General features: G+C 45.6%; 1 protein-coding gene across 1 annotated transcript in view; it reads right to left on the bottom strand.

The window, feature by feature from the left end:
• Positions 1-24,218, bottom strand: part of DMRT1 (doublesex and mab-3 related transcription factor 1) — a 112,598-nt gene that overhangs the window by 29,165 nt on the left and 59,215 nt on the right. The window contains exon 4 of the mRNA XM_055311702.1: positions 15,454-15,598. Within this exon, the coding sequence (XP_055167677.1) occupies positions 15,454-15,598 (145 nt within the window). The remainder of the gene's footprint in view (positions 1-15,453; positions 15,599-24,218) is intronic.

Below are 24,218 nucleotides of genomic sequence, written 5' to 3'. Positions count from 1 at the left end.
CTGAATTCTTCAAGGGTGTTACAGACTCTACTGTGTCTCCCCAAATTCCTATGTTGAAGCCCTAGCCGCCAAGGAGACTGCACTGGAAACTGGGCCTTTAGGGAGATTAACTGAATTTTTTTTCAAATTTATTTATTCATGGGACACCTGGGGGGGGCTCAGTGGTTGAGCATCTGCCTTTGACTCAGGTTGTGATCCTGGGGTCCTGAGATCGAGTCCCGCATCGGGGACTCCCCCGCAGGGAGCCTGCTTCTCCCTCTGCCTGTCTCTGCCTCTCTCTGTGTCTCTCATGAATAAATAAATAATTTTTTTTTTTTAAACGCAAGAGAGATCAAAGCTCTTTCTCTTTCTGACTTTCTGAGCACACAGAGAGACAGGCCGTGTGAGGACAGGTGAGGCAGCCAGCTATAACCCCAACCACCCCTTGACCTGGGACATCTAACCACCAAAACCGTGAGAAAATACGTGTATTACCGAAGCCAACCAGTCTGTGCTATTTTGTTATGGCACCCTGAGCAGAATAACATAAATCGTGTTAGCATAAAACAAGAAAGTAACACAGCCTGGCTTGTTCAATGTCCATATACATCAGTTCCTCTCATTTCATATAATACGTTCTACTCGTTACAGGCACTCATGTGTTGAGTTGAAAGAGCTGGAGATTTACCAAAATAAGATTACACACATATTTCACCTTGAGAATTTTATGGTTTCATAGATGGGTTTTTTTTGTTGTTGTTGGGTCCTGCAACAGTTTTCGAACTCAAAAGAAACCCAGCCCTTCCATATAATGGAATATTATTTCGCCATAAAAAGGAACAAAGTGCATGGTACAACGTGGATGAACCAAAATCGTAATGCCGAGCAAAAAAAGCCAGCGGCAAAAGGTCACCTAAGATTCCATATATGAGAGTACACCAAATCCATAAAAACAGAAAATAGAATGGTAGCTTCCAGGGGTGGGAGCGAGGTGCAAAGGAGGAGTGACTGCATAGAGGGGAATCTTTTTGGGGCGATGGAAACATTTCTGGGATTAAGATTGTGGTGATGGCTGCACAATTTTGTCAATATACTAAAAACCACTGAACTGTATACTTAAAGGAGATGAATTTTATGGTGTGTGAACTATGTTTCAATAAAGCTGTTCTAAGCAAACAAATAAATAATTCAAGCCCCATGCAACCTCTCTAACCATATATAAGTAACAAAGGCAAAATGTGCCCGGATGGGGCTGTGTATTTGGAACATCTGCCCACAAAGTGTGGATATAATGCTGGTTTCTCTAGCTTAAGAAGAAAAAAAAAACACCCAACACATCTCTCCTTAGGTTACAGAGAGACCTCGACCAAGTCCTGCATTAAGAGCAAGAAAGCAGGGCACGCGGCTAGGCCCTTCCAGGGCCTGCAGAGGCTCAGAGGGAAGGCTGTTCTCCTGTGGATGCAAAGGAAAGGCAGGCGTCCCCAAGATCTGCTGACATTTAAGGGTCACTGCCCCATGCTCTCTGCCATGGTTCACATCCTGGACATGATGCCAGGTCCACAGACAGAAAACTGGCACTCCAGGGGTTTACCACCTGTGTGCTCACCCAGCCATTGGTTTACATCCGGGTAGAGGTTCGGGAAGCAGACAGAGAGAACCTGGTCCTGCAGAGAGTTTCAAGAGTCACACAAAGTGGTACAAGGCCACAACTGAACCACCAAACGCACAGATTAGAGATTTCCATTCTGGTTCTGGGCGGCAGTGGGTTACATTTTATTTGCTGCTGTGTTAATGGATCTAACCCGTAAAACGGGAAAAAAGAAATGTGTGGTGTTATCTGGGGCTACAATGAATCACTGTTTGACCGAAATGGAGGAAGAAACACTACAGTTAGTTTGGAGGAGGAGGACATATAATCCAGAAGCTCTTCACCCAGAAACCCGTGAATGGCTTTAACCAAAGTAGGAAACCACTCCAAGCATGATCAGCACTGCCATGTGTACTATTTTTATCAGAAATATAAATGAAGCAACTGTTAAAACTCCTGAGTATGCTTCCAGAAAGTGTGGCGGTCCCGTGTTCACATTTCCCTTTCACTGTTTACCTCTGGGGTCCTACAACGGTCATTCAGAGAAGACTTGAAAGGAGCCAGAGATCACCAGGTTTAGCAAATAAAAGCACAAGATGCTAAGTGAAATTGAAATTTTGGGCAAAATAAATTATTTTTAGCATAACAAAATATTGTGATCATAATTATATTAAAAGAATCGTTTGTGGGGCAGCTGGGTGGCTCAGCGGTTTAGTGTCTTCCTTTGGCTCAGGGTGTGATCCTGGGGTCCTGGGATTGAGTCCCGCATCGGGCTCCCTGCAGAGAGCCTGCTTCTCCCTTTGCCTATGTCTCTGTCTCTCTCAGTGTGTCTCTCATGAATAAATAAATGGAATCTTTTATTTATTTTTTATTTATTTATTTATTTATTTATTTATTTATTTATTTATTTATTTATTTTTTATTTAAGATAGTCACACACACACACACACAGAGAGAGGCAGAGACACAGGCAGAGGGAGAAGCAGGCTCCACGCACCGGGAGCCCAACGTGGGATTCGATCCCAGGTCTCCAGGATCGCGCCCTGGGCCAAAGGCAGGCGCCAAACCGCTGCACCACCCAGGGATCCCTGGAATCTTTTAAAAAAAAAAACGAATTGCTTGTGGTTTATCTGAAATATAACTCTTAACTGGTCATTCAGCATTTGACAACACAGCCCTAGTGGAACAAGTGCATTGCATTGGGTTGACTTGGGGCTCTTCTCTCCCCCCACCCCAGCTGACAGAGCCAGTGGAAGGCTTCTACCCCTGTCCCACCTCTGGAGGCCAGCCCTAAATGCCCACAATTGTGTCCTGCGCCACATCAGGAGGCTCACAAGTGGCACTGTTAATCAATCCCCAGTAAGAAGACATAGCAACTAAGAGGGAACAGCCAGGGGATGCCTGGGTGGCTCAGCGGCTCAGGGCGTGATCCTGGGGTCCCAGGATTGAGTCCTGCATCGGGCTTCCCACAGGGAGCCTGCTTCTCCCTCTGCTTATGTCTGCCTCTCTGTGTCTCTCATGAATAAAAAAAAAAAATATTTAAAAAAGGAGGGGGGGACAGCCAGAAAAAGAGCAGAGGGCAATGGTGGGCAGGCTATCTGCCACTGCGTTTAAAGTTAGGGGGAAGCCCTACCCGAGACTTGGTATAAACGGGGGACAAACCCTGGATTCACTGTAGCACCAGTTATGAAAAGACCACAAAATGGTTCTCCTAACTTCCCTCCTCCAGGGAGAGAAGAGAGAATTTGAAAATCTGCGTTAAGAAGATGATCACGGGGCTGCAGGACCCAGAATATTATTTTTTTATGGAGCTCATTTTTAATATCAGCACTTTTAGGGTGCATGTAAATAAACCTGATCATGCAATAAATTCAGTGTGCTCTTTTATTTTGCAGATTTAAGCTAAAACACCGTAAATCTTCTCTTGGAAGCAGCATCTTTCAAGATAACAGAGGCAGCACCAGGATTTTGATACCCACTAAAAAAAAACAATAAATAAGCAACCGACTTCAGAGGCCTCTCCGAGCGCACGTGCTCAGCCGACAGGCGAGGCTCTGGACAGCGGGTGGAAGGGTCCTGTGGGGTTTCCTCACGCCGCCCTGTATCACGGGGACGGTTGCCGCGCACCACAGCAACCCCGGGAGAGAGGGCTCCCTGGCTTTGTGAGAAAGGATGGTAAAAATGACCACTGCCCGCCCAGCAAAAGCGAACCCCCTTCTACGATGAGATAACCATCCACCCTGGCTCCCCCCTCCTCCGCCGAAGATTCTAGTAATGCCAGTTTCAACAAACCACCGGTGGAAGGCCCATCAACGCTGGTCCCCATTCTTTACAGCAGGAGCCCAGCTGGAAGCTGACCCCAGCATATACTGTATACCCGTGTATATGTGCAAGATGGGACGTATATGCCCATATATAAATACATATAAAGCTAACTTTCAGTGTTCAGAAAACAAAAGCTATCCCCATATAACAGCCAAATTCTGACATAACTCAATTTAGACACCTCATCTGGTGTGCACTGCACTCATTCCCAGTGTAAACCCCACCGCGCCGGGCAATGATATACTGTAATGTCACAGCGCAATCTGGATTTACTATAAAGGGCCGCCGCCGGGCTTCAGAGCAGTAAACATTGCAGCGAGGTGTATTTCACACTGAGCTGGTTTTTATGAAGAACACTTCACCGCCCAGGCACGGCACCTGGATGATGGATGGTGAAAGATGCATGACAAGCTTCATCATTGTTTGTAAATCTTAACTGTTCCTGCTCACTAACTCTGGAGGCAATTTTCAAAGACAGCGGCCGACAGAAGGACAGCACAGCTCTCCTGAAGGTTATTCGAGTTGTACTTGGCCTGGGCCGCGCCTCTGGAGGAGCCGAGGACGGAAAATAAACTCCGGAGTTACTCACTTCTCCCCGCGCCCGCGCCCGAGAAGCATCGCCGGCGCCCGGTGCACGCGGGTGGGGCCCAACGGAGACACGTCCTGCGTGAGGGTGTGGGACGCTCGGCCAGAGTGGCTACTGTCGCGTCCAAGTGAATGCCCGCGTGGACGCTGCCTCTTCGGGAGTTTTAAATGGAAATGGTCACTGAATGAGGGACGGGATTGGCAAACTCGATGCGCGAAGTGCCCACAAAAGGCTGGGTCCCCTGCACCCGTCGGGCAGGCAGGGGACCGAACGTCACCCCTGCACTCCATCAAGATAAAATCGGCACGCACGGCCCGGGCAAGCACTGCCCTCCCGTCACCGTGTGCAACCTACTTATGTCGGGACACGGAGGAGTTCCTAAAAGTGTAGTATCCAGAGCTCGCGCCCTGTGTCCTGCTCTGGACGGTCTTCTGTAGCACAAAGGAAAACCCTCGCAAAGGGGCCCTGAGCTTTCCAAGAGTGAATTAAAGATGTAAAAGCAACCTCGTAATAAGCCACGGACAGACGAGGTGGAACGTCAAATACTGCCTCAAAATTATCTGGGAGAAAACAGATAATTTTATCCACCCTAATTTTATTTTTTTTCATTATTTTTTAAGATTTTATTTATTAGAGAGTGAGGCGCAGAGGGAGGGAGAGAGAGAATCTCAAGGGGACTCTCGGCTGCGCTCAGAGCCCGACACGGGGCTCCATCTCCCGACCCTGAGATCAGGACCTGAGCCCGTTATCAGGAATCGGATGCTTAACTGACTGAGCCACCCAGGTGCCCCTCACCCTAATTTTAAAATAACAGAAAAGCCACAGAAAATAAAAACGACTATAGTAAAGTAGTTGCTTGTGTTTCTGTTTACACTTACCATTTCAAATCTGATAACTAGTTATTTAATTGTTTCACATCTGCCTTCATCAAATACTAATACTCTCTCCTGTAAAATACAAAGAAGATGCATATATAGCTACAAAAGTTAACCTGACTTTAGGGTGTTAAGTCACAAAGGTGTTCTAAAGTTTATATTGAGCTTTAGGAAGAGCACTGTAAATACTACACCTGGTATGTTGGTGGGTTTTTTCCAAGCTGTTTTTTGGGGTTTTTTGGGGGGTGACACCAACAGGCTATAGAAAGACACTCCTGGAAGGGGTATTTCTGCATAATGCATATGCTGAAGGAGTAGGTCCTAGAATTTTATCATTACAGAAAAAGAGTTACTATTACATGCATATCTTTAGACTCAGCAGATAGAATGTTTCCAAATCCCAATCAGAGCCATCATTTCCTTGAAAATATGTCATACACGAGACTGCCAGACTGTTGCCCAGTGAGGACTTAGACAAGTAAGGCATCACTGTGCCTCATTTTCTCTACCTGCCACGTGCTTCTCCTCTCCCTGTCTCCATGCCTCAGTGTCCTCATCTGTAAAATGGGGATAATACTACCACTGTAGAATTAAACAAGGGATGCCCTGGGTGGCTCAATGGTTGAGAATCTGCCTTCGGCTCAGGGTGGGATCCCGGGGTCCTGGGATCAAGTCCCACATTGGGCTCCCCGCAGAGAGCCTGCTTCTCCCTCTGCCTGTGTCTCTGCCTCTGTGTGTCTCTCGTGAATAAATAAAATCTTTTTTTAAAAAAGGAATTAAACAAGTTATCTCCACTGAGCGCACAGAACTTTCTCTTACAGACACTGTCAGAGCTACTTGTTTGTGAGGAGAGGAAAAGGAAGGGAGGGAAGAGAAACCACAGGATATGCCAGCACAAAGAATGCCTGGGGGAGTGCTCTGGAGAAATGAGTTCCTATACTGCCTCTGGTTCCCCAACACTAGCTCCAAGGCTCAGAGATACCACAGCGTCCCACCTTCCCCACCCTGCCCCAGGCTCTCTAGTTAGTACGTTCTTAAGGAAGCCCCTTGGTGACCTTGCTCACAGCGCTGTTATTCATCGAAAACCATTATATGCAAAGCAGTCAGTCTTCAAATTTGACGTTCCAAAGGGAATATAGAGAATATTCTACATGATATGAACCCACAATATATTGTAGCCTGAAGGCTGTACCCTACGCCTGCCCATGTCTGCTTTATTTCCATGACTGTTTTACTAAGATGCCAGGCTCTGGGCCAGTGGGGCACAGCAGGAAGGATCCAAGGCTTGGTTTCTTCTTCATTCCAGAACCCATGGACCATGCCAGGAGCCTTCTGACAACACAGGAGGATGCGAGGCACCTGGCGGACTGCAAAGCTGAATGGACGAGTGATCCCCGCCCTGCATGTGTGAGACCACAACCCGATAACTCTTGCAGAAGGGCTGCAGTATGTGAACTCCTTCCTTCTCTGAGTCTGACCTCCCTCATGGACATGACCCTTTCTAGACCAGCGGTGGGAGCCTTGTCAAAGGCAGTGTTTTACACAGAAGGCATGCCAGGATGCCATCAGTTCTCAATCTTTCCACTGTTCGCCTTATAGGGTGCTCTTTTAATGGAGGAAATGGGCTTTCAAGAAACAATGGAAAACTGTGTGTCCCCATTGATTGGCATCTCAGCTCGCCATCATTGTTATTCTTCAGCTACAAAGGGGGACCTGCCGGTGTCCCTCCACACTGCTCTGCCCTGGCTGTTCCCTCTGCTTTACTTGGCAAACATGGCACATGTAATATATTAAAAAATAAGCCTCCAAGCCTGCCTGTTATTTATTATATGCTTAAAATCATTATGCATTGTCTTCCTCACTCAGAAGACCACAATGTCTAGCTAATTTCTAGAATCATAATACACATATTGCCAGTTTCAAACAGCACTCCTGAATGATCGTGATGACTCTCATTGGCACAGCTCACTGCCAGGCACATGCAGGAATAGGAAGATATCTGAGACGTGGTGGTGGGTATTTCCTATAGGAAATAAGGAGTTGACAACTACTGCTATGCCTTTTTTACAGAATTTTTTATGAGGCCCATATATACTAGGTAAGGCTGTTACTATTTTTTTCTTTTTCTTTTTTTCTTAAAAGATTTTATTTATCCATGAGAGATACAGAGAGAGAGAGAGAGAGGCAGAGACATAGGAAGAGGGAGAAGCAGGCTCCCTGCGGGGAGCTGGATGCAGGACTCAATTCCAGGACCCCAGGATCACCACCTGGGCCAAAGGCAGATGCTCAACCACTGAGCCTCCCAGGTACCCTACTTTTTTTTTTTTTCTACTTTCCAGATGAGGGAAATGAGGCTGGAAGAGATAAAGCAAGCATATTATAGCAGTTACAGAGCTGGGGAACTGAGCTGGATGTCCTTTCCGGGGGGACCCATTGCCTGGTGAGCATTGGCCTCTGAGTCATTGCCAACGAATGCCCCACTGACCTCTCTGTTCAAAGCTAGGGCTGAAAATAAAAAGGTCACATAAGGAAGACAGGTTTACTAGTTAACTATGTCAAGCTTACAAGTCAAAGCTTACAAGTCAAGTTTTTCCTTTTTTTTTTTTTAAAAAAAGATTTTATTTATTCAAGAGAGACACAGAGAGAGGCAGAGACACAAGCAGAGGGAGAAGCAGACTCTATGCAGGGAGCCCGATGCAGGACTTGATCCCGGGACCCTGGGATCACGTCCTTGGACGAAGGCAGGCGCTAAACTGCTGAAACACCCCGGGATCCCCCAAGTCAAGCTTTTTCTTTGAAATTTAGGAAACAATAAGTCATTTCCTAAAGAGCCAAGTCTAAACTCAACATTCTATACATGTTGCTTAAAACGTATTCAGCTTTCCTCAAGGCAGAGGAAGAAAAAGGTCAGTGCCTTTCTCCTCTGCAGCCTTGCCAGACCCTCAGAGCGGAACAGACACGAGAAGCAGCCCTTAGAATCTCTGGCCTGCTCTCCCTCCCGTCTGAGCAGGACTCTGAAGCATTTCCAGAACATCTTTCTTCTGGACGAGAAGAACTGCTGGAAATGTCAATGCAAGCCTTACACTAAGGAAGGGTGGGAGTATGTACAATATTTTGCCACCTCTTGCTGCGTTTTGCGATTTATAGAGATTGTTTCCGTATAGAACAGGAGTTCATTCCCACAACACCAACCTCCTCACCCTCTGGTAAAGGGGTAAGGAAAGTGGGGGTCTTGGAGAAGAAAAAGTCTGATGGTCCCAAGGCTACACAGTGGGTTCGTGGTGGCTCCATGCTATGCACACAATGCTTCTCCCACACCACCCAGAGGCGGCAGCAGATCCTCATGTCACCTCACCAAAGGGCAGTTCTGACATCTCAGCCTGCTGAGTAGGGGAGACCTGATAGTGCTTCCAACAGGCAGCATCCCATTAGTGTTCCCACCCACAAAACTAGATGGATGATCTTTCGCTAAGATCGGATATGCAGCATGAAGCAAATCCAGTCCATGGAGCCAAAGCTTAACCATTTTGCATTTTGTCCTGACAACTGTGGGGAGGGGGGCAGCATATGCCATTAGTGAAATCAGGCACTTCTAGATTCACTGGGCTGCAGAACTGCTAATGCAAGGGACGCCTGGGTGGCTCAGTGGTTGAGCATTTGCCTTTGGCTCAGGTCGTGATCTCGGGGTCCTGGGATCGAGTCTGGCATCGGGCTCCCCACGGGGAGCCTGCTTCTCCCTCTGTCTATGTCTCTGCCTCTTTCTCTGTGTCTCTCATGAACAAATAAATAAAAGCTTTTTAAAAATGGCTAATGTTGGATGGATTCAAAAAGTCATGTTGGGAACACACAGGCTCCTGCCAGTTGCCCAGACATCACAGAAGGATGTCTTCAAGTCACAGAGGCCCTTCCCCTGACTTTGGCCATCTGACTTTTGGGTAAAACATAAATGCTCTGTATCTTGTTTCACGGGGCTGCTGACATCCTAAGTGTGCTAAATGAATAATACAAGAATAGTTTATGTATAGCTGAGTAATAATAGGTAATGAGCACCCCAAATGAATGGTTCTTTCTCCAGGAAAGAGCGGATGCTGAATGTGAAGGAAGGGTGAGCCTCCATCGGGGCATGCCCCCATCTCTGCCTGGAAGGGACCAAAGAAGCAGAAGAAACCGGATGCTTCAGCTCTAACTTTCAAACTGAGACTGCAAAATAGACAGACAAAAAGATCTCAGTATGCTCATCCATCGCATTTTAAATTGAAACCTTCCCCTCCCCAGTGTTGGCTGCCAGATACACCTCAAGAACTTATATGGAAGAATGCAACCTGTAGAGAAAGATGCCTGTTTACAGACGTGAAGTGCCATCCACCCATCAGTGTGAGGGTATCTATTAACACAGAGGCGTTGCTGTGGAGATCTACCTCTTTATCCTGAGTGGAGGAAGCTCTCTTTCCAGGATGCTCCAACCACCACATCATGGACCACCTGCATCTGTTACTATGAATAGGCCACATTCATCCACCAGCCAACCCTTCACATGGGCACTAGGATCAGTGTTCCTTTTTTTTTTTTTTAATTATTTATTTATTCGTGAGAGACACACACACACAAGAGTGGCAGAGACACAGGCAGAGGGAGAAGCTGGCTCCCCAGAGGGAGCCCGATGCGGGACTCAATCCTGGATCCCAGGATCATGACCTGAGCCAAAGGCAGTGGATGCCCAACCGCTGAGCCACCCAGGAGTCCCAGGCTCAGTGTTTCTCAAGCAATCTGTGGGGAGGGACCTGTTTTGCTTTAATTTTTTTTTTAAGATTTTATTTTTAAGTGAGATCTATATCCAACATGGGACTCAAACCCACAACCCTGAGGATCAAGAGTTGCTCTAAAGACTGAGCCAGCCAGGCACTCCTGAAATTTTTTTAAGGTTCCAATCCGCCATGGTCTGATACTTTCACAGGCCACAACAGACATGAATTACTAGAATCTTTTTTAAAATATGGAGAGTAACATGAGCTGGCTAGGGAAACTGGAATCTTCACATGCTGGTGGGAATGTGTAATGATGGGGCTGCTACACACAACAGTTTGAAAATTCCTCCAAAAGTTAAACACAGGATTACCGTACGATCCAGAAGTTCTGCTGCTGGGTATGTACAGAGAAATGAACACAGGTCTCTAAACAAAGAACATGAAGATTCACAGCACAGCTATTCACAACAGCCAGTAAGCGGTACAAACAACCACATGTCCATCAGCTGAAGATCAGGAAAGCAAGATGCGGTTTATCCACACAATGGAATCTTATCAGGCCATAAAAAGGAGTTAAGTACTAATACGTGCCACACACGTGGAGGAACTGTGAAAATGTTATGCTGAGTGAAAGAATCCAGTCGCCAAAGGCTGCATTTTCTAGGATTCCTTTTACACGAAACATCCAGAATAGGCAAGTCCATTAAGACCAAGCAAATCAGTGGTTGCCAGGGGTTGGCGGAAGGCAGAGTAGGGAACGGCCACTAAGGGGATGTGTGGTTTCCTTCTGGGGTGACAGAAATGCCTTCAAACTAGATAAAGGTCACGGCTGCCCAACACTGCAAGGGTCCTACCCACGTGCTGCTTCATTGTATACTTCAAAACGGTTAACAGTTAACAGTTAATTTTATGACAGGTGGATTTTTACCTTAATAGCAAAACGAATTCCTAGGAAGATCAAAGAAGAAAAATTCAAGCCCCAATTTTCAAATGAGATCCAACACACATAAAATCGCCGTGTCCAACTGTTAAGAGTTTTTCTTTTCTTTTAGTTTCCTTACTTACCTCCTCTGGGACCAGTCATGGAGCCCCCGCAGGCCCCCACCCTGGGGCCCGCCGCCTGGATCCCATCGGAGTCTGGCTTATTCAGCACAGACTGCATACTGCAGCAGCAAACTTTCCCTCCTGTCAGCACGCAAAACTGCGGTGTCTTCCCTGCAGCTGCTGCCCCATTGCACGACCCCCCTGACCGAAGTCCCTGAATAACTGTCTGTGCCTGGGCCCCCATCTTCTCTCCCATGCACTCCTGAATGTAGTCAGTCTTTCGCTCCTGCCTCCCCACCCAACTGGCCACCTGACCAGTCAGATCCTCTATCGTTTCTACCTTTACAACAGCCAATGTCAATTCTAGTCCTCACCTCATTTGACCCTTGAGCTTAGTTGGCTCTGTTCATGGAAATGTTTTCTCTGCTTGTTTCCAAGACAGTATGCCCAGTTAGATGTCCTCCTGCCCCCCAGGCGACTCATCACTTTCTCCTTTGCTGGTCTGCCTCATTTGGAACACTCCTCCAGACCCTGCAGGGCCCTGGGGCTCAGCCTTGGGTCCTTCCTTCCGCTCCATCTATACTCATTTCTCTAGCAGCTCTCACCAGATTGTTTTCAAGTTACATCTACACCCTGGACTCGTGAGCTTTTATTTCCAGCAAGGATATCGCCTCTCAACTTGAGCCTTCATACAGCTAATTCCTACTCGACAATCTGCCTCGATGACTCATGAAACATCTCAAATTTCATGCTCAAAATTAAACTCCTAATTCCCACAAACCTGCTTTTCCCCCATGGTCTTTCTTTACCTCAATAAACAGAAATTCCAATTTTCTACCTGGTCAGGTCAAAAGTTACACAGTCATCCTTTGCTTCTCCTTCTCTGGTGCATCCCAAACAAATCCATCAACAGATCATGTTGGTTCTATCTTAAAACAGACTAGAATTAGGGACGCTTGGGGGGCTCAGTGGTTGAGAATCTGCCTTCAGCTCAGGCAATGATCCCAGGGTCTTGAGATCGAGTCCTGCATCCGGCTCCCCACAGGGAGCCTGCTTCTCCCTCTATGTCTGTGTCTCTCATGAATACATAAATAAAATCTTAAAAAAAAATCTAGAATTAAACTGCTTGTTATCACCGCCACACTCCTACCCTGGCTAGGTCACTGCCACCGTTTGCAATGATTACTGCAATGCCTCTTGCTGGACTCCCTGCTCCCAGCCTGTATTCCCACAGTCTGTTTTTAAATAGCAGCCAGAGTGATCTTCCAAAACCACAAGACAGACACGTCTCCCATGTTGCCCCTTTGCCAGAAACCCTGCAAAGGCTTCCATCTCACTGGACATAAAAGCCAAAGTGCTTGCAGTGGCTTACAAAGTCCATACATAGCCAGGCCTCACCCTCTCTCTGATCCACCTCCTCACACTTTTCAGGATATGGAAGGGGGGAGGAAATGCCTCCTAGCCCTTTTACCAAGAAAAAAATCAGAGAGTGGCAACACAGCAAAAGGAAAACTTTCCCTGCAATCTCCCGCCACATTCTCTTTGCATGCTACAATCTTCAGCAAAAACAGTGGAAAACTTTGAACTGGGACTCCTTTCTCTAAATGGTAAAGAGAGGTTAAACTTCTCTTTAAAGAAACTGAGGAAAAACTGATTTAACAGACAAACATTGGGATGCCTGGGCAGCTCAGTGGTTGAGCATCTACCTTGGGCTCAGATAGTGATCCTGGGGTCCTGGGATCGAGTCCCGCATCAGGCTTCCTGAAGGGAGCCTGCTTCTCCCTCTCCATGTGTTGTGTCTCTGCCTCTCTCTCTCTCATGAATAAGTAAATAAAATCTTTAAAAAAATAATGGACAAAGATATAATTTAAAGAAACATTAAATCTACTGAAAAACAGTGTTTTTCAAGTTATTTACAAGTCCCCACTTAGATCTTCCAATCAGAACTTATTCATTAATCGCTTCTTGGACTTTTGGCTAAGATCAAATGCAGAACTTACTCATTAACATAACCAGCCAGAAGATCTCATTCCTGATGAAAGTGATAAATGCAACTGGTTGCTGGCCAGCCTTTGCCACCTTGTCACAAATGAAGGCACTGCTGTCCCTACCCGCACCCACCACACCCTACCAGGAGCCCCGGCCCCACGCAGCAGAAGGACCTAGACTACACAAGTGTCTGCTCGTGTCAATGCTGATGATAAAACTGAGAATCTGATGCTCAGACAACACCTGGGTGTCTCTGTTGACCTTCAAATACAATTCCCACATCCTACTTCCCGCTTACTCTGTAAACATCCCATGCAGCTTAGAAGCCCCAAATACCATGCATTTGGAAGTCATAAAGCCACATTTCCTTAAAAAATTAGCTGAGATTGGGATTTTCTATGAGTGCATATTCTCCTTCTCTGTGGCAAATCTAAAGTAGGTAATACAGAGTTTCATGGCTCTTCCTACCAAACTGCCTCATGTCTGAAGCTTGACTCTCCTCGTCAGTTAGCAGTGAGGGAGAACGGTAAGCCTGAGGCCTCCTCACACTTGCAAACACACATAGGACCAGCGAAGGTACAAGAAATCCTCACTGGTATTCACCCCACCTTTCCCGATGAGCTCTGGTGCAGCCAGTCCCTTCCGTCCTGGACTGTAACCTCTTTCCTTCTGAGCATTTTTTCTCTCTTCTGCCATAAATTCAAATGCCTCCTGCTCCTCTTCATATCTATCCCTCTCTGCTCTAATAAATTTCCTCTTATCTTTTTAGCTTACTGCCCTGTTCTGAATTTACACCTTTCTCTCAAGAAAGCGAGTGCTTCTGGAAATATGCCATTATTCCTGGAGCAAGAAGCTCAGGCTATCTCTTCCTCAAAGTAGGTTTCGCTCCCCATTTTCTGTATGAACAAATGTCTCCTCAACTGCTTCATCACTAAATTCTGCACTGAAGCCAACAGACAGTGACTTAGGATCCCGACACTATAGGCTGGTGTTTCTTTACAGAGTAGCAAGCTCACTTAAAAAATATACCTCATTCATTCATTCATTCATTCATACGCTCAACCAATAAATAAAAATAAAAGGCATCGTAGCAGGTCAAAAGGTATATAAGATGTGTTCTCTGTCCTTAAAGAGATTAAAATCCAGATAAATACATGTAATCAAAGACAGTATGAAAGAAAGACCATATGGGCATACACTCTACAGTATGAGTATTTATAACAGAGATGTGCCTGCTTGTCCACTCCTGACAAAGAATCGTCATTAATAAAAGTCAAAGTGCAATCCATAATGTGTACTTCAGTGCCTCGATAGTTCAAACTGATCGGTTCCCTTGTCTTCTCTCTTCTGCATTAATGAAATCCTGTACTTTATTTCAGTATGGCAAATAAACTCTAACTTGTTCAGCACTTTTAGACTTCCTTGTTCTGAATTCGTAAAGCAAAGCGTGGTTCTGAATCTCGTTCTCTAAACACTTGCTTTACAAAAAGCAAGCTCTCTGTAGAGAGTAAAATTATTTAGAGAACAAACCTCTCTTTTTCTTTAGTGGAGGATACAGTCCGATAGTTGGTTTACTACCAAGTCACACACTGTAGCCCTGATTTCTGCCGACTGCTTTGACTGTATATGCTTCTCACTTCCCTAGATCAAAAGATAAAAGTTTAATTATAAAGAACTTAAAAACATGGCATGGAAACACAGCAGCCATAAAAGACTTGCCCATCATCGCAGCGTATATAAATGCTGGAGAGAAGGTTAAAATTAAAGTTGAGGAACTGTGTATTTCAAAGTGCTTTGGTTCATTAAACAGTCATTTTTTATTTTAAAGCCATTATATCAGAGTTATTTGCATTGCTACTGCACAAACTCTGAGATCTATTGTATTCAAAAATGTTTTATTATTTTGTTTCCTCCCCCAAAAGATGAATATGCCTTCAATTTTAAGATGGAAAAGTTTCAGAAGACAAGTTTTCAATACACAGAAATTCATTTCACCAAAAATAACAGGATTTGAGCCACATTTTCCTTTGAATCTGTATTTCTTATTGATCATCCTGAAAATACAGTGTGTGGCTTCTGATGGGAGTCCCTCATTTTATTTTTGTCACTCCAGGTACCCAGAAAAAGAAATCATGATATTAAGAATTGAGAAAAGCAAAGCATTCCATAATGAAATACTGTAAAGAATACTCACAAGGGAGTCACGCAGCAATCTCCCAAGAGCTCCTGACCTGCAAGGCCTCAGAGAGATCCTGGGAGACCCAGTGGCTGGCTACTCATCCTCCCTCCACCCCAACCCAGGCTGTGCACCTGGACACCTACCACTGGCTTTGGCTTCAGAGTAAGAGGGGCCATCCTCGAAAGTGAAGATTTGGGACACACTCTGGCCCAGGTAGGAGGGAGGTGGGTAGTACGAATGCATCCGGTACTGGGAACTCACTGCATGGCGGTTCTCTGAGTTTTTCATCTGCTTGAGAAAAAAAACAAAAAACAGAAGGAATACACTGAGTTCAAAACTGCACTGTACAATGATTACAAGAACTGCTGGGTTCCTATTGATGTTGGAAGTATCTGTAACCATGAATGTGCACACATTCTCCAGCACAATGACCCTAGAAATGCTAACTGTGCATCCTAAAGGTGCCTTTTATACCTTGGGGTCCCTACTAGAGCCCCCCTGATGCCTGATTTGGTCACATGATACTTAGTTAACAAGCACCAAGGAAAAGAGAGCAATAGAGTGCAGATGGCACAGCCTAGGAGCCCACACATCACCGTAACACTGTCTACAGTTATACAGCCATAAGCAAGTTATTTACTTTCTCACTCATGTGTGAAGCAGGTGGCTCACCTTGGTTACCTCAGTGTTCATATAAAGAGAATATTTTTTAAAAGACAACACGCAAAACACATGTAAGGGTAAGCTGTTGTCATTAGTGCATGGACGTGCCCGATACGGTCCTCGACGTCTATTCCCACCCCCCTTCCCTGCTCTCACTGTAGCAAAGAAACCCAGTCTGAGATCTTGACTTCCCAGACCCTCCTGTCACCAGGGTCCTGGAGGTGACATGGACTCTGCAAACAGGACATGCAGGGAGGCATAGAAGGTAGACTTAGCAGTCGTGTGTCAGACTCTGCCTCTGGGACAACAGGGCAGCTTTTATGCAAAGAGCAGCGAGGCCCCACTGCTTCCTGACCTGTCATTCAAAGCTAAGGCAATGTGACCTGAACACTTAGAAGGGCACCCACCCACACTTCCACAAATATGTCAAATATGTTCTGTTTCCTGCATGGCCCCTGGAGCAGACACTGGGCATTGCAAGAACAGTCAGACATCAATTATGCTGCATTTAAAAAAGTAGTACCATCTAAATTTAATGTACTTAAAATGTCACTTTAAGGGAATGTTCGAGAAGAATCAGGTCTGTCCAAGAATTATTTTTTTAAAGATTTATTTATTTATTTGTGATAGACAGAGAGAGAGAGAGAGAGAGAGAGAGAGAGAGAGAGAGAGAGAGGCAGAGACACAGGAGGAGGGAGAAGCAGGCTCCATGCCGGGAGCCCGACGTGGGACTCGATCCCAGGACTCCAGGATCGCGCCCTGGGCCAAAGCGCTAAACCAGAGCCACCCAGGGATCCCCTGTCCAAGAATTAAAGAGTACTTTTAAAATCATGTTTTTTGGGACACCTGGGTGGCTCAGCAGTTCAGTGTCTGCCTTCGGCTCAGGGCGTGATCTCAGGTCCGGGGATCAAGTCTCACATCAGGCTTCCTGCAAGGAGCCTGCTTCTCTCTCTGCCTATGTCTCTGCCTCTCTCTCGCGTGAATGACTAAGTAAATCTTAAAAAAAAAAAAAAAAAAAAAAGTCATGTTTTTCAATCAAATAATGCTACTTTAGAAAATCGTACTAACGTGGCAGAGGCTGGCAGGGTAAACTCATGTACTGGGCTTCCTCAAGATTATCTCTGAACATTAAATTTTGGACACTTTTCTAATCACGGCCGGCCTGTGTGTACTCTGAATATCTGGCATTGCTTGGTGGAAAGACCTGAGCCCCTGACTTCTGTGTGGAAGCTCAAGACACTCATTTTGGATGCTCCAAGTGCTCCACAGCACAAATGAATGCTCTGGGGGCCCCTGGGTGGCTCAGTGGTTGAGCATCTGCCTTTGGCTCAGGGCGTGATCCTGAGGTCCTGGGATCGAGTCCCACATTGGGCTCCCCACAGGGAGCCTGCTTCTCCCTCTGCCTGTGTCTCTGCCTCTCTTCTCTGTGTCTCTCATGAATAAATAAAATCTTAAAAAACAAATGAATGCTGTGATGGGTGGATTACTTCTTGGAGAGGCAAAGAAGACTATTCCAGTTGATTATTTTCTCTCACTTGAAGTTTATCTGGCAAGTTCCCTTTATCCTGCCTACTTTGTTTCTCTGAAGCATCTGAAATGGTATCTCTTCTAGCTCAATCACACAATTTATCTACCATCACATAAATCCTTACAAAATAAGAGGTCGAACAAGCTGTACTTGGAAATAGCCAAAGGGGAAACACTGGCTGCCTCTTAATGAGTGAGCTCAGGGCAGGAGAGCCATTAAGGGGCCGTGAAATCATTTAAGAGGGCAGTGACAATCTGTGGTCACTTAACTACACAGAGCCTTGTGATCAGTTAGACCAGGACATTGCAAGGCTCTCTTCATGTGTATGCAAATGGCCTGGGGCTAAGCAGATTCCGATTCAGTAAGTCTTCAGTGGGGCCTCAGTCTGGTACACTCACTCGCCGGAGATGCTGATTCTGCTGGTTCAAAACCCTCATGCTGGTGACAAGGGACAAGAGTAAATGATCCTTCCTCTAACTACTTCACACCTTGAAGGTCCATGACCAAAAAAAGGACTTTCTAAAAAAACTCTGTTAACCCATTTTTTATGACCGCCAATTTTCCACCTACCTGAGGGAAGGATGGAGATGATATGAGTAGCATTATAATTTTTCACCATTTTTGTTTTTATACATGAGATTCCTCAGAGCTAAAGGCGTTTTCTCAGGGCTTTGCCGCCATCTAGAATTTCAGGAGTGGTAATAACCAAACTCCACCTCTTTTCAAATCAAAGAGCCATTTCTGCCCTTCAGACTCCCCTCAAGTCAATTACACAGTCAGGTAATGCACTCTGAGCGAGAAGCCAGGTGTCCCCTTTAACGCACGAAGTCCCACGACACAAATGACAGGGCCTCCCCACTACCCACTCTAAGTGCTGAGCTGGTTTCATCTCCTTCTGATTTGACATCTGCAAGTCAGTTCTTCAAGAAAAATGCTTTTCAATGTTCCCACTGTACAAGAAACTGATAGGATTAGAGCCTGGCAAGCTCTGCAAAATGCTAGTTTTTTTTTTTTCTTTTACTCTGAATTTGTATAAAGCCTCTTTTTAAATGTTGAAAAATGTTCACTGTGAGTCTAGAGCAAGATCAGCAAACTTTTTTGGCAAGTGGCCCAAGAGGAGATTTTAGGCTTTGCAACCCACAGGGTCTCTAGATAATCGGGAAATGAATGGGCATGGCTGTGTTCCAATAAAACTTTATTTATAAAAAAGGTACACAGCCTTCATTCCCACTGGAGGACGGGGCGGAGACCAGACCACGTAGCCTGTGGCTTCACCACTAGAGTGTCTGATTTCAGTGCTCTGGGAGGTGGCCTGGCCCAGGGCTGCTTCAAAGTCCCCCAGGTAATTCTAAAGTGATGTCAAGATTGAGAACCAGTGTCCCAGATGTACTGAAAATTTCCCATACCCGAAATAAGCATGAAGCCACAACATCCCCAGTATTAACTAAAAAATTCAAAAGGTTAATAAGTCTAACAGGCTGGTCAAAGGCTGCCAATCTCAAGTTGTATGGTATTTGAAAAGAGATTCAAACAAACTGCAGAGTTTCTATTTTAACGAAAGCTTACCAAAAAATTAACACAATTTCAAACCCATGCATGTTAATTTTTCCCTTTAATTTCTCTTAGGTTTCTAAAATGCATCAGATAGCATGGATTATTTGGAAATAAGAATTGAGAGATTGGGGCAACTGGGTGAGAGTTTGCCCTTCCAACATTTTGTAAAACTAAAAGCATCTTGGGGCACCTGGGTGACTCAGTGGTTGAGCATCTGCCTTTGGCTCAGGTCATGATCCGGGGTCCTGGGATCGAGTCCTACAACTGGACTCCCTGCAGGGAGCCTGTTTCTCCCTGTGCCTAAGTCTCTGCCTCTCTCTGTATCCCTCATGAATAAATAAAATCTTCATTTAAAAAAAAAGGGCTTCAAGGAAAAGAAGAAGGTAAAAAGGGTCAGACTCCATTTGAGGTTATTAAAATATGAATTTACAGAAGCCATTTATCATGTCAGCCACATCCAACTTGAAGAATAACCTACAAATAACCATTCATGTGTTCACCTGCAAGTAAGGATGGTTCTATGTATAGATGACTTCTGAACAACACAAGTTAGGGGCGTCAACCTCTCTAGGCAGTTGGAAATCCAAACATAACTTCTGACTCTCCTAAGATAAAACTACTAAATAACCTACTGTCGACCAGAAGTGTCACTGATAACATAAGTAGTAAATTAACACATATAAACAGGTTTCTTAGAATGAAGGAAGCTGGGGCGAGGGGGAAGAGCTATTAAAACGTAAGGAAAGGAAGGCACATTTACAGGACTGTACTGTGTTTTTTTTTTTTTTTATGATAGTCACACAGAGAGAGAGAGAGAGAGAGAGAGAGAGGCAGAGACATAGGCAGAGGGAGAAGCAGGCTCCATGCACCGGGAGCCTGATGTGGGATTTGATCCCGGGTCTCCAGGATCGCGCCCTGGGCCAAAGGCAGGCGCCAAACCGCTGCACCACCCAGGGATCCCTGTACTGTATTTATCAGAAAAAATTTCACACAGAAGTAGACTCCTGCAGTTCAAACCCATGCTGTCCAAGGGTTGACTTGAGTATTTCTTTTTTTTTTTTAAGATTTTATTTATTTATTCATGAGACACACAGAGAGAGGCAGAGACATAGGCAGAGGGAGAAGAAGGTTTCCTGCAGGGAGCCCAATGTGGGACTCAATCCCAGGACCCCGGGATCATGCCCTGAGCCGAAGAGAGACGCTCAACCACTGAGCCACCCAGGTGCCCCCAACCCGAGTATTTCCAAATGAGTGTGTCAATCTCTGAGACATGAAGCTAAAATCAAAATTGTGATTCGTCCAGAAAAATGTGTGGCAAAATGTGACTCCAAACTCTAGATCCCTTCTAGTTCCCTTCCAACTGAAAAACAAACAAACAAACAAACAAAAACAACACCACAGTCCTGACTGCTTGTGCATAGACAACTGGGCACAAGCCTTACTTTGATCCAGTAGTACTCAACTGGGGGCCATCTGTCCCCCATGGGACATGTGGTGACCTCGGCAGACACTCATGACGGCCTCAGCTGGCAGCCAGGAGGAGGAGGATGCGGGCCTCTACTGAGGAGAGGCCAGAGGCCAACCATGCACAGGACAGCCCCACACAGCAACAACTACCGGGCCCGGCATCTCAACGGTACCCAGGTTGAGAAAATTTGTGTTAAACTAATACAATCCCTGCCTGTGCTCAGCCAAAACAGCGAAGTTCTCCTGAGGAACAGAAGTTGTACACAAATTAGAGGCAGCATTTGATTCTGCTAAAAGGATGTAATTTTTTTCCTTTATGCAGGGCTGCCTTGTTTCTTCTCAAGATTTTACGCTTTTGTCCCTTTAAATTAAACAAACAAACCAAGTAAAACCTAAAAACCCAGTATTCCAGTGAATTATGACTCCCATTATTATTAGCATGTGGTAGCTGGCAAGCAAGAGGCATGTTTTATAATCTTATTACCCACCTCAAGTCTCTGAACCAGAGTGTGACCTACAGATAGGAGCTGGGCTGGTGGGGAATGTGCATGGTGTTAGTATTAACCCCAGAGGAAAACCTAAGAGCTTTGGGTTTGATTTTATTAAACCGTTGAGGACATACAGCACCGTAAATCTGAACCACAGGTTTACTTTTTATATACCTTAGTCACTCTTTTTTATAGTTACAATAAAATCCCAACAAAACATAAAAATGTTAGACCCTACTTCCTTTAAAAAAAAAATTCCTAAATACCATTCCCTGGTTGTTTGGGAGCACTTCAGCCAGGAGGAGTGTGATCTTGCCCTGAACTGCACGCTCCATCCAGGTGACAGCTGAGAGAGGTCCGTGAAGACCAGACCTCGGGGTCTAGTTGTCCACTGAGCCTGGCTCAGCAGCAAAGGAGGGCTGGCCATGAAAGAGAACAGACTTCTCAAGAACCAGACAGGATAAAATTCCTAAGTACAAACCTTAATATTTAAAAAATAGTGAGTAGATGCCCTTGGCAGTGACTCTTGACTTACAGGCTATTAAGTTGCAAAAGCCACATTTGTGATGAACCTTTGATCTTATGAACAGAAATGTTTTTATGGAAAGGTTTATTGCAGGTCTCCTGGTGACACGAAGAGTCACTGGGGGCTGAATTTTGCCCTGGTTTTGCCCTGATTAAAGGACTTCTTTAGTTTTAATAGGAAGCTTCTTTTCTTTAAGATTTATTTGAGAGAGAGAGAGAATGAGAGAGAGAGAGAGAGAGAGAGAGACATCAGAAGCAGGAGGAGCAGCAGGCAGAGGGAGAAGGAGAAGCAGACTCCCCGCTGAACAGGGAGCCCAATGTGGGGCTCGATCCCAGGACCCTGAGATCATGACCTGAGCTGAAGGCAGATGCTTCACTGACTGAGCCACCCAGGCACCCCTAGAAGCTTCTTTCATACCATCCGGATGGGATGCTTCTTCCCATGCTCACCTAATCACACTCTGTGAGCCCTCCTAGTCCGGAGACCTTACCTGTGCAGGTGTTTCACCCAAAGGGCAAGTGCCCATTCACCTCCTGAAATACACACCTCATTATCCTCTGGGATGCCACACAGCAGAGTTGGAAATAATTATTTCTAATATACAAGCTAAAAATTGCTATTATGCACACATTTCAGAGATTACTGAAACATTAACATGGCAAACGCGGACTCTTGCGACACAGCAGATTCCTACAGCAACAACCCATCCCTCCCCTCCTTCTCCCTCTGGTCCTCTGATGCTCAGTTTCTCTCACCTAGCTTCCTTAACTTCCTCCGCTCTGCTCACCTTGGTTTCTCTTGAAGGTTCATTTAATGGAATGCCCTCCATGCCCCTTCCCCACAGGAGGGAGACAAGGGGACAGCAGGGAGAGACTAGCTTTGTGCCAACCCAGGCCCTTGTAAGAGATTCCCCCGGAAGCTTGGGGGGGGTACTTCTCCAGTGAACCATGGGGGGAAAGGCTAGGTCTGACGGTCAGCTGAAGAAGTCAAGTGCTGCACGCCCCAAAATGGAAGGGAGGCTCCTCGGGGCAGAGGTGGGAGAGAAGGCGGGAGGAAGAGGATGGCCATGCAGTGTGGCAGAGAGGACAATCAGTTAAGAAATGATACCTCTAAGACACCTGAGGTTTTAGACCCTGGATTTAGCTGCAAAAAGTCTGTGACACACGCAAAAGCAAAATAAAACTTGTTTGAGTGGGCCTTCTCAAACAGAATGGAAGGAAAGGACCTCAGCGCCAGGTCTCAGTCAACACCAGAGTAGACACAAAACACATGAAAACCAGCCAGGAGGGGCACCGTGGAAAAATAAGCAAGTTGTCTGCAAACACAGAATCATGACTTGAGAACATAAAGCCAACCTCCCTCAACTCCCAGACATCCCAGGGAGGGCACACAAGGGTCCCGTCACTCTGGCATTCATTTTAAGTGGTGGACACCTCACAGGTATCAGGACGACAAGCGCACTTATCAATGGTCCGTTATGCTTGTCCTTTTTGGACAAACCAATTAAGATAGGAATATGTCCACATTAAGAAAAAAAATCAGGGACACCGGGGTGGCTCAGTGGTTGAGCGCTGAGTGGTTGAGCTCAGGGCATGATGCCAGGATCCTAGGATCAAGTCCCACATTGGGGTCCCCTCGGGGAGCCTGCTTCTCCCTCTGTATATGTATGTCTCTGCCTCTCTCTCTGTCTTGCATGAATAAATAAATATTTTTTAAAAAGAACTGTTGTATGAAATGTTTCATTTTGTGTAAACATTAACTCCATCACAACAAAACCTTTCTTATTCTGGGTCTCTGTCTGAAATGTTTGGAAGAGGGACGACTGGGTGGCTCAGCAGTTGAGTGCCTTTGGTTTAGGCTGTGATCCCAGATTCCCAGGTTCGAGTCCCACATGGGGCTCCTTGCATGGAGCTTGCTTCTCCTGCTGCCTGTGTCTCTGCCTCTTTCTCTGTCTCTCATGAACAAATAAATAAAATCTTAAATAAAATAAAATGTTTGGAAAACATTGGCATATAAATCTAGTAAAAGGAAGCAAGGACCCTCAAAAACAGGTACAGAGAAGAAAAAGCCCAATTTTAAAAAAGGCTCCTTTTCCTGGAACCTGGAGTCAGGTACACGTCGGGGGGGTGGGGGGTGGGGGGGGAGGGCTCACAAGAAGAGAGAGGAGGGTCTGCCAACAGTCTCTGGCTGTAGCTAGCACAGCACCTCCCTCATTTCCCAAACCACACATCATCGATGATGCAGGATTATCTCGCTCCTGGTCAATGCCTCCGTCTGTATGGATTCACAAATCTCAAACACAAACCCTCACCTTCCACCTGAAGTCATACAGAGCTAGGCAGAAATGTAAGCATCATTTACAGGAAAGTCAGCAGAAAACACATCTTTGGTCAAGTGGCCACTAGAAAAAGGCATAAAGAAAAGTCTGCATTTCTATAATTGGGCTAACTATCCAGACATAGGACTCCCCGTTTCCTCAAACACATCAAGTCTCTAAAAGCCTGAAAATGCCTCCTGGGCAAGGCAGTGGGAGGTTGCAATGGTGACATTCTTAAGGTAACTTTTTTTTTTTTGTATATTTTTTATTGGAGTTTGATTTGCCAACATGGACATTCTTCAGAGAGTTGGAACAAATAATCTTAAGATTTGTGTGGAATCAGAAAAGACCCCGAATAGTCAGGG

Source organism: Nyctereutes procyonoides, unplaced genomic scaffold (assembly GCF_905146905.1).
Source record: "Nyctereutes procyonoides isolate TBG_1078 unplaced genomic scaffold, NYPRO_anot_genome, whole genome shotgun sequence".
Classification (NCBI taxonomy): Eukaryota; Metazoa; Chordata; class Mammalia; order Carnivora; family Canidae; genus Nyctereutes; species Nyctereutes procyonoides.
The sequence above is the reverse complement of the archived record's forward strand: the minus strand, read 5'-3'. Positions and strand labels throughout refer to the sequence as shown.